This window comes from Lampetra planeri, chromosome 28, assembly GCF_965212315.1.
Source record: "Lampetra planeri chromosome 28, kcLamPlan1.2.h2, whole genome shotgun sequence".
Taxonomy (NCBI): Eukaryota; Metazoa; Chordata; class Hyperoartia; order Petromyzontiformes; family Petromyzontidae; genus Lampetra; species Lampetra planeri.
In genome coordinates, this window is record NC_136134.1 from 11,256,320 (window position 1) to 11,272,810 (window position 16,491).

The 16,491-nt window shown below is 53.5% G+C and overlaps 1 protein-coding gene across 12 annotated transcripts in view; it reads left to right on the plus strand.

Annotated features, from left to right (window-relative positions):
* LOC144728458 (uncharacterized) overlaps positions 1-16,491 on the plus strand; it is a 95,729-nt gene that overhangs the window by 67,409 nt on the left and 11,829 nt on the right. For 8 of the 12 annotated variants that reach the window (XM_078607914.1, XM_078607910.1, XM_078607915.1 and 5 more), the window contains 5 exons: positions 10,578-10,700; positions 11,949-12,089; positions 12,481-12,820; positions 13,388-13,767; positions 15,168-15,866. In XM_078607914.1, coding sequence (XP_078464040.1) covers positions 10,578-10,700; positions 11,949-12,089; positions 12,481-12,820; positions 13,388-13,767; positions 15,168-15,866 — 1,683 coding nt within the window. Of the gene's footprint in view, positions 1-2,007; positions 2,135-6,364; positions 8,644-10,577; positions 10,701-11,948; positions 12,090-12,480; positions 12,821-13,387; positions 13,768-15,167; positions 15,867-16,491 lie in introns of those variants that run through there. The other 4 variants (XM_078607919.1, XM_078607920.1, XM_078607921.1 and 1 more) reach the window with 4 other exon arrangements.

Here is a 16,491-nt window from a genome sequence, read left to right on the forward strand (position 1 = left end):
TGCCTCTGGATATAGTCCAATCAGCGTCATGCTACGTTCTGTGGAGTACCGCCTCTTTTTGGGCGATTTCCCTCCGGCTGAGAATCGCCCCGAGTGGTCCCATAGACTTATATTCAAAGATGTTTTTTTTCGAACGGGGGCGCTGCAATGCATTCTCTATGGCTTCCGGGAGGGCTCGCCCTAACGTGCTTACGTCATCATACGTAAGCACGTTTCATCCAACAATATAATTTGTCGCCACCTAGTGGAATCTTTAATAAAAGAAATTTGAGTGGTTTGTTTTAATAGTGAGTATAGAAACAAACAAGATGTATTGTAAGAGTCACTTTATTTTTCATTAATGTTAAAGGAGTGAAGTTGCCTTTACATGCTTAAGCTGTTAATTTATCCATTGCATGGGTGGACCTTATCCTTATCAATCATCCAGACATTTGCCCCCCCTGAGAGATTTTGCAGGAGCCGCCACTGTTCAAGACAAGGAAATCTCTGATAATATAATCGACAAAACCTCGATTTCTCGAAGAAGGCTAGTTGGCCTAAATGTCATTCCTAATCTCCTCTTGGTGACTGTCAAAAGAAAACCCCTCGGCCTCTGTCATTACGGTGTTAATCAGTTGCACAAGGTAGCTGAAAGCCTCTGCACGCCGTGCGGGTCGTGAGGGTGAAATGACCATACTTCACCAGGTGGGGACGGTGAATGCGCGGAGCATAGACAGGGCAGCATAATACAGTACAACCATGGGTGCCGTTGCACTCCTCCCTGGAGCGGCCTATAGCAACCTGCTTGTGCACGATGGGCAACCATCCAAGCAAGCGCCAGGCTCAGACTCCGCTTAGCTTCCTGGGTCTGATGAAATGGGGGCGCATTCCCAGCGGTTTGGTCATTGGCCGTGAAAGTAATTTTCGTTCGTGATTCATTCATTCATTCGTGGGATACCGAGAGCGCAGCCGTCGAGCGGCGCTTCCAGGCACAGGCACGCAATGAGTCATCACCCCGCTCGCTGCGTGATTCACTCAATTGTCACGATTATATTCAAGAATGTGTTCTTTGTGGCTCGTTTGTACGGGCCCACTCGTACTGCTCGCCTCGTCTGTACTGCCCTGTCTCTTCGATACTGGCTGTTTCTTCCGTACTGCCCACCTCGTCTGAAGTGTCTCGTCTGAGCTGCTTGTCTAGGCTGTAAGCTGTCTTCTCTGCCACTGCCTGCCTCAGGTGCGATTTCTTTTGACACAGGTCTCATTTGTAACTCGTGCCTTGTGTAGTCTCTCCGGCGTCTGTAGCGGTGGATGTTGAGGCTGCGTTGTTGCCTGTCCGAGTCCGTTGCAGTCATTAGCCCAGAGGAAAGGAGTACGTGGAGTTTGCCCGAATTGAAAGCGAGCCATTTCTCGCGCGAGGGTGGGAATTGCCGTGAGCAGCGTGGGGAATCAACTCCGAGCGGATGAATCGATGTATCGATGTATCGAGGCGAGATGCTCATAAGCGCACGGGGAGAGGATCTTTCGTGAAATCTTTCGTTTAAGAAGGGGGGGGGGGGGCACATAAAGCTAAGCATTGAAAAAAAAAGAAAAAAAAAGAAATGATGAACGAAGAAAAGTGCCGCCCAAACTGAGCATCTTGTTTCCTCCGATCGTAAAAAAAGAGAGAGAAGGGAAAGTCGACGGTGAGAGGGAGGGGAGAGCAGAGAGGGAGGGGAGAGAGAGCGTGCCAGGGTAGGCAGGGAGAGAGAGAGAGGGGGGAGCGAGAGCTAGGGGAGAGAGGGGGTAAAGCGAGAGGGTCGACAGGGAGAGAGAGGAGAGAGAGGGGCGAGCGCGAGGAGGGAGGAGACAGAGCTCGATGAGAGAGAGTGGGGGAGGCGGAGAGGGAGAGAGGCAACGCGCGGGCTGTCAAGCCATTGAACCAAGCCGGCGGACGTTCCCTTCCGACCCGTGCCCTGCCTGGGTTCGACTCTCCGTTGCTGGTGGGGTGGGGGGGGGGTTAGGGATAGTGGGTGGTGGGGTGAGGGGGGGTAGCGAGGATGCGATGGAGGTGCGTGTAACACTGACGGAGGGCGAATGCCAGGTCGTCATCAGCGGGGACGAATCGGTGGGCGCTCCGTGCCTCTCCTACCGCTCGCTGCACGCGTCGGCTCAGCAGGTTCCTATTGCTCGTGCCGGGCACTGCACACACGGATACGGTGGTGCGACGGGGGTATGGGTGTGTGTACCGTGATGTGGGTGCAGGGGTATGGGTGTGTGTATCGTGGTGCAGGGGCATGTGTGTGTACTATGGTGTGGGTATGTGTACTGTGGTGTGGGTGTAGGGGCATGTGTGTGTACTATGGTGTGGGTATGTGTGCTGTGGTGTGGATGTAGGGATATGTGTGTCTACTGTGCTGTGTGTGTCGGGGTGTGCTGTGGTATGTGCGCGGGGTATGAGTCCTGTACAGTAATGTAGTGTGTGCGGCTGGGTGGGTGCATGCGTGTGTTTATGTGCTACGGCGTGGGGGGGGCGGTGTGTGTGCGGGTGGGGATGGGTAGTGTAGCGGTTAGCGCGCTGCGCTAACCCGGCCACCCGAGTTCGATTCCCGAACTCACTCAGCCTCAAATGAGTATTTCGTGCGGTGTCGCAAACATCGCCGCTGGAGAGACAAAGGCGGCCGGGTGTGGTGCTGGCCACTCCACCCCCTCGTATACCGTGCCAGCCTTCATAGGTGCTCGCTAACAGCACTTGCCCCAACAGTCCGTGAAGGCTATACGGGGGATCTTTGTCTTTGTGAGTACTCTGGGGAGCAGTGGCCCAGCGGTTATCGCGCTGCGCTACGAACCCGGCGACCAGCGTTCGAGTGCTGCTCACGTCGAACACCGGTGACGATTATTTGAATCGGTCCTGGGCCTCCCCTAAGTCGACTCGACCTCAAATGAGTATGTTGTGCGGTGTCTAAATATCGCCACTGGGGAGACGAAGGCGACCTGGCGTGGTGCAAGCCACCCACCCCCTCGTGTGCCGTTCCCACCCCAACAGTCTGTTCGAGGCTATACGGGGGACCTTTGTGTCTGCACGTGTCCCTGTGTGTGCGTTCGTGCGTGCGTGCGTGTGGTCGAGGTCGAGATAGACACAGTGAGTGTGCGGTTTTATTTTTGTTTCTGTGGTGCTTTGCTCGTTAACCTTTGCTAGCGGAGGGGTTACATACCTCTCTCGGCACATCAGAGCACCCGTTTCCCACTGGTGAATGTGAGCTCTGAGGGTTATTGGTCAATTCACTCGCAGCCTTTCCCCCCAATGGCGCGGCTCGCAACGTACTACGCGCAGTGTTACCGTCCGACTCCTCCAAGAGGAGCTGGTGATTGTTTTGCCAGACTGTTGTGGGCTCGTCTCCCTGTCAACAGGAGGCTAGGGATGGTGGTTGGCGGTTGGATTACACCCCCGCCGAAGATGAACATCTGCGGGAAGAGACGCAGGCAAGGCCGATGATGAGTCGGATGCCTTCTGTGGCCTCGTCTCCCAGGCGCTGGCCAAAGTGGCCCCTCGGGATAGTCATCTGAATTTAATGCCCGAATGGGTTGTGAAGCGAGCACGTGGGTGGGAGTATTTGGAACGCATGGGTCAGATCAACACAACAATAATAGGAGGCTGATAGATTGCTGTGCACCCCATGGGCTTGTAGTTACCAACGCGCTGTTTCATCATTGGCGCATTCCCACATCTTAGATGCATGCTGGGTCCAACAAATAACATCAGTCGGACGATGTAATGACCAACTAATGCGTACCCATAATCTTGACTCCAGGATCTACCATGGAACCTGATCTCTCCACTGACCATCGGCTTGTCATCTGTAAGATCATTCCATTACACCTTCGATTAGCGTAGTTGGCTATGTAAGGTTGCGAAAGAAGTTCAACATTCATACTATGGTGGTGGGTGTCCACCGACGTCTCCGTTCAAACTCAAAGGACCTGGACTCAAAAGATATCTGATGAAATTTGCACGTGGGAATTCAGTCATTGCTTGCAACTAGAGTTGCCATCTTTGGCCCGTGCTGCCGAGCAGGAATTGGTGAGGTCGAGGCCCATGGCTAGCGCAGCTGCTTTGGCTGCACCGGGTATCCAGTCCAGCTCCAAGGTTCCAAGATGCTGTTTGGCACCGCAAGTTTGAGTGGTGCTGAGGACATGGAAACTGCCTTAGTGGCACAAAATCACTAATGAACTCTGTGGTTCCGTGAATAAAAACAAAACCTGCAGCATACACTCCTTTCCCCATCCATATGGAAAAGAGTGCCAATCTCATCTGTTGACCCCCATGGGCAGGTCTGTGACAGTCCTGCGACGTCTCGAGGCACGGAGGACCCTGTCAGACTGGACGTAGCCATCCGTACTTATTGGAGGATGCTACCGGACAGTTGGAGGCAGGTGGAGGAGCAACGCTCAGACCAACGAGCGGAGCGCTGGGTGGCGAGAACACAGTGAGGTGGCACAGTGGGGAGTGATGGTGTTGCATCTGCCAGTCATGTCAGTGAATTTATAACAATTGGTGGTCTGCCAACCAGCCTATGACACTTCCTGTGGCCTCAAAGTGCACCTAGCGTGCCAAAAGAGCGACAAGAACCAAATAGAATGGCATTACCACCACTTTGTGGCGAATGCTGGTGGTGGTTAAGCATTGTCTACGCACGTGTGTGACCACTAACACCTGCCAGAAATTATAATTCCGTACTGTTTGTGTGAGAATGTGGGTCGTGGTTCCCGGTGGCCTGAATTCGATTCCCCTCACAGCCAACATCAGTGGTGATTATCTGATCCGGTTCTAGGCCTCCGCTAGATCGACTCAGTCGTAAACGAGTAGCACCCTCTTCTTGGTTCTTTCGGTAAAGTCACGTAGAAGGGAAGTAATAAAATAATAAAAAGAAAACATAATAAAATCATTCTCACGACGCTTCGGCCACAACGCAAGCAGCCGTCTCCCCGACAGACCTGGTCTTCACCTGAGGACGGCTGCTTGCGTTGTGGCCTAAACGTCGTGAGAATTATTTTATTATGTATTATTTTATTACTTCCCTTCTACATGACTTTACCGAAAGAACCAAGAAGATGAATCCCTGCAGTCACGAAAGCTTTAAATCGAGTAGCACCCTGTGAGGTGTGTAGTAAACATCATGGGCATGGTACTCGCCACACCACCAGCTCGTGTGCTTTGCCAGTCTTACTGGGTGCTCGTTAACAGAACTTGTCCTGGCGTTGTTGTAAATGCGGCACGAGTCAATGGGCTTTCGTCTCGTTACACGAGGAGCCCGTAGATGCCCTGTGTGTCCAGAACGTTTATTTCAAAGGAATTGGCAAAACATCCCAATGCAGAGAGCCCTGATACAAAAAAACCACAAGTCTGGAGGCTTCCCTGGGTAATTATTAACACGTTCAGGATTACATTGGGAAATGGCAAATAGTACGCTCGTGTTGCGTAGACTGACAGCGCCCTGAACATTACATAACGTGTCCTGACTGCCACTGCACGTGGAAGACGCATTCATGTGACATCAGTCCTGCCGCACGGTGTTCCGCTAAATACGGTACACCATGCCTCAATGCAGCGCCCGCTCGCGACCAATAACAGTGTCGAATACCGTGGGCCTCCCCTAGGGCGACTTAGCCTCAAATGAGTACCTGGTGCTGTGTGCAAACGTCGCCACTCGGGAGACAAAGACGGTCGGGCCACCCACCCCCTTCGTATGCCGTGCCGGCCTTCATAGGTGCTCGCTAACAGCACTTGCCCCACTGTGAATGTCTTGTGCGCATGTCTGTGTGTCGTTGTATGAGACATTGCTGGTGGCTGTGTGTGCGTGTCTTTGATGTGCCATTGTGTCAACACGAACGCGTGTGTCAGCGTCGATGTGTGTCAGTCAGCCTGCATTTCACTGTGTGCTCGCGAGTGTGTTGTGTGAGCGCACGTGTGTACTACAGCATATACAGTTGTTATGAAGCAACGTTAGTTGTTTTTTTGTTGCTGCTTGTACAAGCTCATGCAGCATCTTTGGCTGGGGTTACATAACCTCGCTGCAGTGTATAGCGTGACCTGGCCGCCTGTTGTATCGCTTCAGACAGGCTTAATACTGGTAGGAACCTCCTGGTTACACCAGCTCACAGGGGATTATTGTGTCCGTCCGTCGTGCAGGGAGGGGCTGGGTGGGGAGGGAGGGGCTGGATGGGGAGGGGCTGGGTGGGGAGGGTGGGGAGGGGCTGGGTGGGGAGGGTGGGGAAGGGGCTGGGTGGGGAGGGTGGGGAGGGGCTGGGTGGGGAGGGGCTGGGTGGGGGGTGAGAGGGGTGGGGCTGGGTGGGGAGGGGCTGGTCACCCCGTGGTGCCCTTATAAAATTCAACGTTTAACCGACTCACGCCGGCTTGTGCCCGCCCTCAGTCGGGCATATTTGCGGAATACACCACGCCGCCGTTGACCCTGGCCATTGACCGAGCAACCCAACGGTCCTACCAGCTCCCTCCGCAGCAGGATTGTGTTAAAGCTGACGTCACCCACTCAGCTGACGTCACCCACTCAGCTTTAGCCCGAGTAGAACTGGAGAAGATCCAGAACGTACCACCAAGCTCTGTGATCACGAACCCAAACCAGGTATTTCAGATAGATCATCGTTGTGGGGGAGCGGTGGCGCAGCGGTTAGCGCATTGCACTCTTGACACCCAGCAAACCTGAGTTCGATTTCCTCCCACAGTCCCCAACAACGCTGACGAATATCTCAACCGGACCTGGGCTTCCCCTGGGTCGACTCGGCCTTTAAATGAGTACTTGGTAACAGCGGTGTGTATTTAAACATCAGCACTGGGGAAGCCCAGGGCGGCCGGCCGGGCGTAGTGCTGGCCACATCAGGTGGTCTTGATAGGCGCTCGCTAACAGCACTCGCCCCAACAGTCCGTCAGGTTCACGGTAGCCCCAACTTGCTCACCCACAGCATAGCCATTATTATTAAACATTTATGCTCATACCAGGATACACATAAGAGGTGTGTAAATAATTCACCCTCGCCACGATGTGATCAATCTCGTCATAGTTCCGTCGAGGAGTCTATCCTTGCCCCGGGTTGTGTTAGCGCAAGTGTAGTCATCAAATCAAGATCACGAGTGTCATATTTATTCATAACTTGCGTAAATTGTACGTAAGAAAAAAAGGAATCCGTCACGCGCAATGCAATGCAAGCATCGTGAGTCGAAGAAACACTTTTAAATTAAATCGTATATCTATAAAGCCGTACATAGTATGTGTGCTATATACACATTTGATGATCGTTGCTCCGACAGCTTTACATCGACCACAAACACGCGGTTGGATGGGTCCCTCAAGCGACGCCACGTGGGTTGTGGGAGCATAGAACCGCAGTACAACAGTGGACTTTGCTGCGCTGACCACGGCGTAGCAGCGTGGTGGTGGCCAGGCTGAGGCCGGCTTGCCTTTCTGAGAGCTCACAAGATCATTCAGAGTTCTTTAGTCAAACGCTTTTTTTGTCGACGTACGCTTCGGAAATGTAGATTCATGGTTGTGATTCCAGCCAAAGTCACGGGGCCGTGACGACAACACACCAGCACGGCTGTAGATCAGCAACGAGCTCTTGTCGTGTTCCTGATCGGACCGATCCACGGTTAACATCGCCTAACAAAAGGGGGTGAAAGAGTTACATCCACAAGGTGGTGACGCATGGGCACGATACACTGCGCTGAGTAAGCTGCACTTGGGAATGCAGCTGGTTTAAATACTGTAGAATGCACATTCATAATTGTATTTTTTTTAATACGGAAACTTAATTCTGGTCTACAATTGCACCGCTAGAGGGCAGAACAGCTAATTGCCGCTGATACTGAACAGCGAAGTACACCCGAGATGCGTTCTTGGAGTGCCTTGAATTAAAATGCAATGACATAGACAAGTTATTATTTATATATATGTGTGATGTTTTATCTTGTTTACAAATCCCATCAGCCACACGGACTTTTAAGTGTTGCGCTATTTGAACAGCATCGGTTCAAACACAAGAACAACGCTGAGGCCCGGGATCGACATTGGGGTGTCTCATCAGCAGTCCGGCTCGCTGTGGGCAAGGGCCCTCTCTGTTAGACACGCGGCAGTCGACAACATCAACACCCAACTCGCGAGAGACGAACACCAGCACAGACAGTGCACATGAGACAGTGTACAGTACAGACAGTGCACATGAGACAGTGTACAGTACAGACAGTGCACATGAGACAGTGTATACAAGGCAGTACAATGTACATGAGACAGTGTATACAAGGCAGTACAATGTACATGAGACAGTGTATACAAGGCAGTACAATGTACATGAGACAGTGTATACAAGGCAGCACAGACAGTAAGACTGAACATACAGTACTTGCCTGTGCAATTCTAGATTTGAAGCTTTCGTGACTGCAAGGATGCATACTCGTAGGTTATTTTCGGTAAAGTCACGTAGGTAGAAAATAATAAACCAAAAGAATCGATTCTGCAATCAACTTTGAATCGCGGAAAGTAATCGAATCACCATCATCATCACCATCATCACCGGCAGCGATCGATCGTCTCGTGAGTGTAAAATGTGACGTCTTGCCGTGTGTGATGGTGATGATGATGTTGATGAGGATTATTGCTGCTGGTTGGGGTTATGGAGGTAACACGGATGATGGTTGTGATTAAGCTGTTGGTGGTTGTGATGATGGTAGTGATGATGGTTATGACGAAGATGATGATGATGATGCTGTTGGTGGTGATGACTGATGTAACATTACGGTTGGGAGTATAATGGTCGTGAATGTTGTTATGAAGGCGTTGACGATGTTATTGACAGAGCCGACGACGTTGGTGATTAGTTTGACGGTGGTGGTGTTAGTGAGTATTATTATAACGATGGGACTCGCGATTATAATAGGACACAAGGACACGGTTACCCGACCCATGCAGCAGGCACTGTACGTGGCAGGAAGTCATCAGTGAACATGCGATGTGGCGTTATTACTTGCGTTGACTTACTTACCAATATACCACGTGTTCACGACTTACAGAGCACACAGTCAGTGTCTACCAATATACCACCTGTGTTCACTACTTACACATACAGAGCACACAGTATCTACCAATATACCACGTGTTCACTACTTACACATACACACAGTCAGTATATACCGATACCACGGTGTTCACGACTTGTACTACTTACACACACACAGTCAGCCCCTCCCCACCCAGCCCCTCCCCACCCTCCCCACCCAGCCCCTCCCCACCCTCCCCACCCAGCCCCTCCCCACCCTCCCCACCCAGCCCCTCCCCACCCTCCCCACCCAGCCCCTCCCCACCCAGCCCCTTCCCACCCTCCCCTCCCCACCCAGCCCCTCCCCACCCTCCCCACCCTCCCCACCCAGCCCCTCCCCACCCAGCCCCTTCCCACCCTCCCCTCCCCACCCAGCCCCTTCCCACCCTCCCCTCCCCACCCAGCCCCTCCCCACCCTCCCCACCCAGCCCCACCCAGCCCCTTCCCACCCTCCCCTCCCCACCCAGCCCTTTCCCACCCTCCCCTCCCCACCTAGCCCCTCCCCACCCAGCCCCGCCCTGCACGACGGACGGACGGACACAATAATCCCCTATGGGCTGGTGTAACCAGGAGGTTCCTACCAGTATAATGCGGTGTCATTGCACTGTGTGAGACACAGGCAGTGGATGATGGTGATGAGGTGGTGGGGGGGAGCGGTGGCATTGTGAACCCGGCTCCCTGCCGAGTCCCACTCTCGCCCCCACGGCGAACGTCAATGCCGAGCGGGCTTTCGTTTAACCGCAATGTGAATTTAATACGTCGATTATTAGATGGAACTCAACAATTTATAGAATCCCTGGGGGGGGGGGGGGGGTGTCGTGGTGAACTGACCTACCCCTGAAGGCTGCTCGTAGACACGTGCCCATTCCATTTTTTACTATTTCCATTCTACGTGACTTTACCGAAAGAACCAAGAAGATGAATCCCTGCAGTCACGAAAGCTTTAAATCGAAATTTATTCCATTCTACTACAGTACCAGATACCTGGGAACATTTCACTCTGAAATTAGTCCCAGCCTACAGGGCACTGGTGGTGTCAGTCGGGGTCTCGTTGGCAAGGTCACTGTGAAAACGAACCCTTCTCTCTCACCGCTGTTAATGATCAGGCAAAGGCACACCGGGTGATGTTGAGTGTTGCAAGAATGAATTTCTACTGTTCATTTGAATCTGCGCTAATATCAATACACCACACCTGCCTCCCTGTTTATTTACAAATGCTGTAGTATTATCTTACCCTTCAACATTGTAATCGAGTCTCAAGTCTGCTGAGGATGTTTGACCAATACTGTTGTGTGTGAGCCCGATTACATTGTTGGGTTAGGCCAAGTAATGATCTGGCCACGTTTCTGCCACAAGATCCTCCACCACCCTACATCACCAAACAAATGCAACTCAACATTCAATTGAGAATCTTAACATTGGCTGCAGGGCCTTGTCACATGAACCATCGTGAGTGTTGCAGTCGTGTTTTTTATTATCGCCGTGACCGTGAACCTGACCTCTCTGTGACCCTGCAGCTGATTGGACGGCCCCAAGCGGTGACATCGGCAGCAGGGATTACCCAGCAGGCCGTGCTGCTTGGGAGCACAGCCCCCTCGTCGCACACGGCCAATCACATGTACCTGCAGGCCACGCAGATGGTGAGGTTGAGCACCCCACAGGAACACTGAAAAATAATTCGGCAGCCAATCAGAAGTACTGATTCTATTCTTAGTCCAAACCTTACCCCCCCCCTCCCCCCTTTGACCGACGTGGTTGTTGTCACACCCATTAACACGCTCGTCATCACCACACCGCCGCTCCCCTGGGCACCAAAAATTAATTCTGAACTTGCAGCATCGCTGTTTTTCAGAATGGCGTTTTCTTTCACTGCTGCCTTTCATCGATCAAGAGAGAGCTCTGTACTTGTTCAGTATCATCGTCATTCACTCTTGTCGTAGTAACCGTAACCGTCATCTCTAGTTACAATGCACTTATTGACGAGACATTGTAACGACAACAAAACTCATCACGAACGCCAATGACACTGCAGCTTCAAAAGGAAAAATATAAGTAGAGTTCTAGATTTGAAGCTTTTGTGACTGCAAGGATTCATACTCTTAGGTTTTTTCGGTAAAGTCACGTAGGTAAAAATAAAAAATAATAGAAATAATAATAGAAATAAAAATTGTAAATCGCGACGTTCCGGAGGCAACACAAGTCTCCGTCATCAGGTGGGACCGTCACAGCCAGATTTACTGTAACCAGTGAATATAAGAGAGGTGACGTTTCGGGCATTGGCCCTTCTTCATGGCGCACCTGCACCACACTTCGTTTTTAACCCACGGTGTTATTGACGATGTGTTTCGTTTTTTAGATTTTGTAAGTAATTTGTCAGTTACGAGTGAGGAGTAGCTAATGATGGAAGCCACACGCTCTAAGAAGGTACGGGTTAGCGTGCATTACCCGGAATGTTGTTTTTCCTTCAGAGAATTCACATTCGTTTGACTGGCATGAAGATGAAGTGGGTGGTGCTGATTGGTCTTCAATAAGTGCAGAAAAAAACATGCAAACTAAAATGTTTCCCTCAAATTGATTTATTCAAACTTTGAGAACCAATTATGTAACTTTGATAATATATTTTATTACATATTTATATTTTTTAAGGCCAAAGTTTTATTGATGTTATGCGTGGAGTTTTTCAAAATACATTTTGTGCACCTCTGCCAAGGCAGCAGCAGCAGCACCAAATACTTTGCGGATAAAGAGACCTAAATAAGTGTCTTGACGTCGCCCTCAGCGGCTGTGCTCTGACGCGAGGTGGTACACCGCTAGCTGGAAGAGTTGCGAGGCCGAATCGCCCCCGTCTCATGTCGGAATGGTCCCTGTCCCTGCCCTCGCGACTCAAGGCCCAGCAGAGCACACCCGTGCAGGCCGGCCGCACGCTGGGCAGCCCCGTTCCGCTCTCGCTGCAGCTCATCTTCACGCCCGCCGTCGCCACGCTGCAGCCCGAGGTCACCATGGCAACCGCGGGCTCCGCTGCGGCGCAGGTAACCCTGGCGTTGCGCGGGGTAGCTTGCGCTCCGTCCGTCCGTCTGTCTGAGTGTACCCTCTTGTCTGTTCATCCGTCCTGTCCATCTGTCTGTCCGTCTGTTCGCAAAGCCCCATTGGGTGAAAACACAAAGTACATGCAGGTTCACCTGACACCAATGTCAATCTCAGCAGCATTTAGATGCTGTCATGATAGCAATAATTTACGGACCTTCATCAATCCACTGCTGGATGGAAGTCTCCGCATGCCTCATAGGGGTTGTTTGAAGTATACTGAGTGGGTCACAGCACGCACGTTTGTAGGTTCTGATCCGTAGCACGGTTGGCTACGTACGGTGCAAAAGAAGCTCAACGTACATACTTAGCTGGGTGTGCCACTGCCTGTGCCAGGTGCAGAACCTGGCTCTACGAAGTCAGCAGGCGGCCGTGTCGTCGTCGTCGTCATCGGCGGCTGCGTCGTCGGCAGCGGCGGCGGTGGGGGCGTCCGCCGCGGTGGGGGCCGGTGGCCCGCAGCCACCCCAGAGCGTGCCGCTCAAGCCGACCGCGGCCGGCCAGCCCAAGGCCCCAGGCCTGACGAAGCCATCCGGCCAGGCCGCCACGTCGCCCAAGAGTGGAGCGGCGGACGAGGGCGGCTGGCGGAGGGGCGACACGGGCAGCCCGTCGTCGGGGAACATGGCCGGCGCCACGCGAACTCCGACCCCCGTTGCCTCGTTGCCCGTCGCCGCGCCGGGTGAGCGAGCGGGTTGCGGGAACGCGCGCGGGGGCGCTTTGGGGTCGCGTCATTAGCGGCATATTAGTTGAAGCCCATTGCTAAGCTCGACGATGGGCTCCTTGTCGGTCCTGCCCGACAGATGCAAATCGTGTGCAGGTGACATGCAACTGTTGTGCTGAGCCTAATGGAGGCAGCACAAATGTGACGGCAAAACTGATGCAAAAAATATTGGGCTTGAAAATTTGAAAACTTTACGAACAAGTCATATGATACCCTTGTGGCGTTGACAATGGTGTCGATGTATATTCTGCGATAAATTGAGTGATTTGCAGATCATTTTTCAGCTTTGAAATATTTGGCCAACACGCGTTATAGTGTTTGTTGTTTTTAGCCATGCAGAACATGGGCAGAACGTACAACCTCCACACAGAAAGGTGCCCAAGTAGGGCATCGAACCCAGGCCATATTGCTGTGAGGCACAGGGCCACCCTGCAGCGCGTGGTCGGTAACCACCGCCGGTGTTTAACGTCCCCAATTGAGCAAATTAGCCTCTCTAACGATCTTTGCCACTGACCTCCGTTCCAGCCGGCATGATCGGGGCCGCCCAGCACCTGATTTCCTCGCAGCAGATCCCGCACCCCCAGCCCAAGCCGTCGCTGCACTGCCAGCTGCACGTCGCACCGCAGCAGCACCGGCCCGCGTGCCCCGGCCAGCCTCCGCCTCCGCCGCCGCCGCCGCCGGCGTCGCCCGCGTCCCAGGGCCGGCCGGCGACGCCGCACGGCGCGGGGTCGGCTTCGGGGCCGCAGGCGCCCACGCGGTCGCCCACCCCGCAGGCCGTGGCGCGGTCGCCCACGCCGCAGCTGCAGGGCTCGCCCGGCGGGGCCCAGGCCCTCCCGCCACCGCCGTCGGCGTCGGCGTCGTCGTCGTCGGTAACCGGGCAGGGCAACGCGCAGGCCCAGCATGCGGTACGTGGGGCGAGCGGGGGGGGGGGTCGCGGTCGCACGCTCCAGTGAGCTCACAATCAAGGTTTATTTTTGTCTTGGGTGAGATCGCATGAATACAAATGTGTCGATTAACCCTGCCACCACCTGGCAGAGCCAGTTAGTAAGGTTTGTCACGTTAACAACAAACGTGCCAATTAGTTACTACTTCAGCCAGAATTGTGTGAAGAAGTTTTCCTGTTTCCGATCTTAAATAAGCAAGGTGATGTCATCACTTTGAGCCTATCAGCTGCAACGATCAGAGGGGGGTTATTGTGATGATATGAATTACAATGGGTTATGTTAATCTGAGAACATGCAGTACCTATTACCGGTTTGGTTAGTCGTGGTTAATGAACAAACAATGGATTATGTTAATCTGATAATAAGCAAGTGCGTTGTGAGCGGGATCGGACAGTCGTGCCGGCTGGGTACGGAACTACCTGCCCCTGTCGCCTGGAGGTGGCAGTACAGCAAGTAGCTCTCTTCCACCAGCTGGTCAGTCCAGGCTCCACACCTTCCTGTTTTTCACTGCCAATGACCGGCTGCCTCGCTCTCTACCGTGAGTTAAACAACAGCACCGGCGCCAATTCCAATGACTTTAGAATAATGAGCACCTCTCCCTTCATGCTGTTGTGAGTGAGAATTCTCTTTGTGCCACACTCGTGACCAGCAGTCAGCTTTGGCCCATGTTCTATCGGCTTGGGCATCTCACTTCATCGGAAGCAAATGACTTGGTTCACCAATGGTGGGGATTATATGATTGCAAGTGCTTAGCAGGAGACTGAAAGCAAGGTAGACTGAGCCTGCCCTAGGAGTGCGGTGGGTTAATATACAGGCCGTTATTTTTGGCTACGCAAAGTCAAAATCCGGTTTCGTTTTGGGATTGTTGGCTTTCTAGCCCCTCTAGAACACGGTTAGAATGTGCATCGCTGTACGTATTGTGATGTCGTTGCATTTTGCCTGATGTTCTTTATACGCTTACCGATTTGCTGTGTTCAGCACCGCAGAGGGCGCAGGAGGCTTGACCTCTGAACGTAGGAAATAGATTTGTCGGTCCCACTGTGTCCGCTAAGCCAGCCGTCGGCGTCAAGTCACGACCTTGGCAAGGCTGCCTCCGTTATGCATCTCACACCAGCGCTCGGGCGCGCGATGCTGACCGGGATGATGCCCGCTCTCTTGTCTTGGTCATCGTTTTCCCATTATACCAGCTCGGCTGCGGGAATTTTTAACACGCCACATTTGTCGATGGCAAAAAAAGCTGAAGCTCAAGGTTGAACCTTTTGTGCTTCGCTGAATGTTACCGTTGCTTTCCGAGCGTGCTTTCGCACGGTTGCGTCGCGACGGCACGGTCGCGTTAACGCGCGGGCGCGCGTCCGCCACAGGTGATGCCGCAGCCCCTCGCACTGGTGCAACCGCACGTGGCCCTGAGCCAGAGCCAGGCGTCGCGCTCGCCTCCCAGCACCTGCGACGCCCACCACCACCACCATCACCACCACCATCACCACCACCAGCAGCAGCAGCAGCTGCAGCAGCAGCACTCGTCAGCACCGCAGGCCCTGCTGCAAGGCCACAAGGCCGAGCAAAGCATGGCCACCACTCAGGGCCGTCAGGGTGGCCACCAGACCGCGCCGCCGCTGTCGGGCGGCGCTTGCCGGCAGGCGGTGGCACCGGCGGCCTCCTCCTCGGCTTCTCTGCAGGTGCAGGGCGGCAGACTGGCGCAGCCTTCGCTCCCGCCGTCCGCTCCCCAGTCGCCGGCAGCGCCGGGCCGGCCGGCGCCGCAGCCACAGCAGGGGATGGTGCAGGGCCAGGTGAGGCAGGCGCAGGTGCAGCCGCAAGCTCAGCAGGGTGCGGCCAGGCAGGGTCAGCCGGCGCCGCGTCCCGTGCATGGCCCCTGCCCGCACCAGACGCTGCCCACGTCGGCGCCGACGGACGGGAAGGCCAGGGACGTGCTGCCCACGCTGGTGCGGGAGCAGCCCCTGGGGCAGCTCGCGCAGCAGGGCGGCTACGGGCTGCTGCCGCCGCCGCAGACGGTCGCCATGAACCTGCAGGTGCAGTCGACGACGCAGACGCAGGCCGGATCGGTGAGCATGGGGGACACACGTGCACTGTATGGGGCGTGGGGGGCACGCACTGTACGGGGCGCGCATAACAGGAGGGAGGCAAAACGAATTAAATGTGCATAGTGAATAGATGTATTTCTGTTAAAGATTCATGGTTTCCGTCGGGTTAGATCGTGTAGGCTTAACGTCAAATTGATATCAATATTGATCATGAAAGCCTGCATATAACATTTACATTGATTTACTTTGGAAAGAGTCTGAAGACTGTGTTTACAGGAGAGTCCTAAATTGGAATGTCTGGCAACTTCCAAAAATGAGATTTTGGCATGCCGAAGTATGCTGTAACACCCGAGGGAAACCCACACACGTGCAGGCCAGACACTCACAGATAGATTGAGGTATCCATTATCACCTGGCCGCCTCAAAGCCCAAGCCCACAACTCCTGGCAAGCCGAGGAAGTCTTCCAACCGAGATCCAGTTACACCAGGAGGCACATGACGGTGATTTTCCTTCATGGAACGTGCTCGATTTTTTAGGCAAAATTATTGAATCTTAGAATGAACGAAACCCGATCTGAACTCTTCTTGGTCCACCCTTCTTCGGCAACCTGTGCTGACCAGCAAGGTTAACTCCAGTTCAAATTAC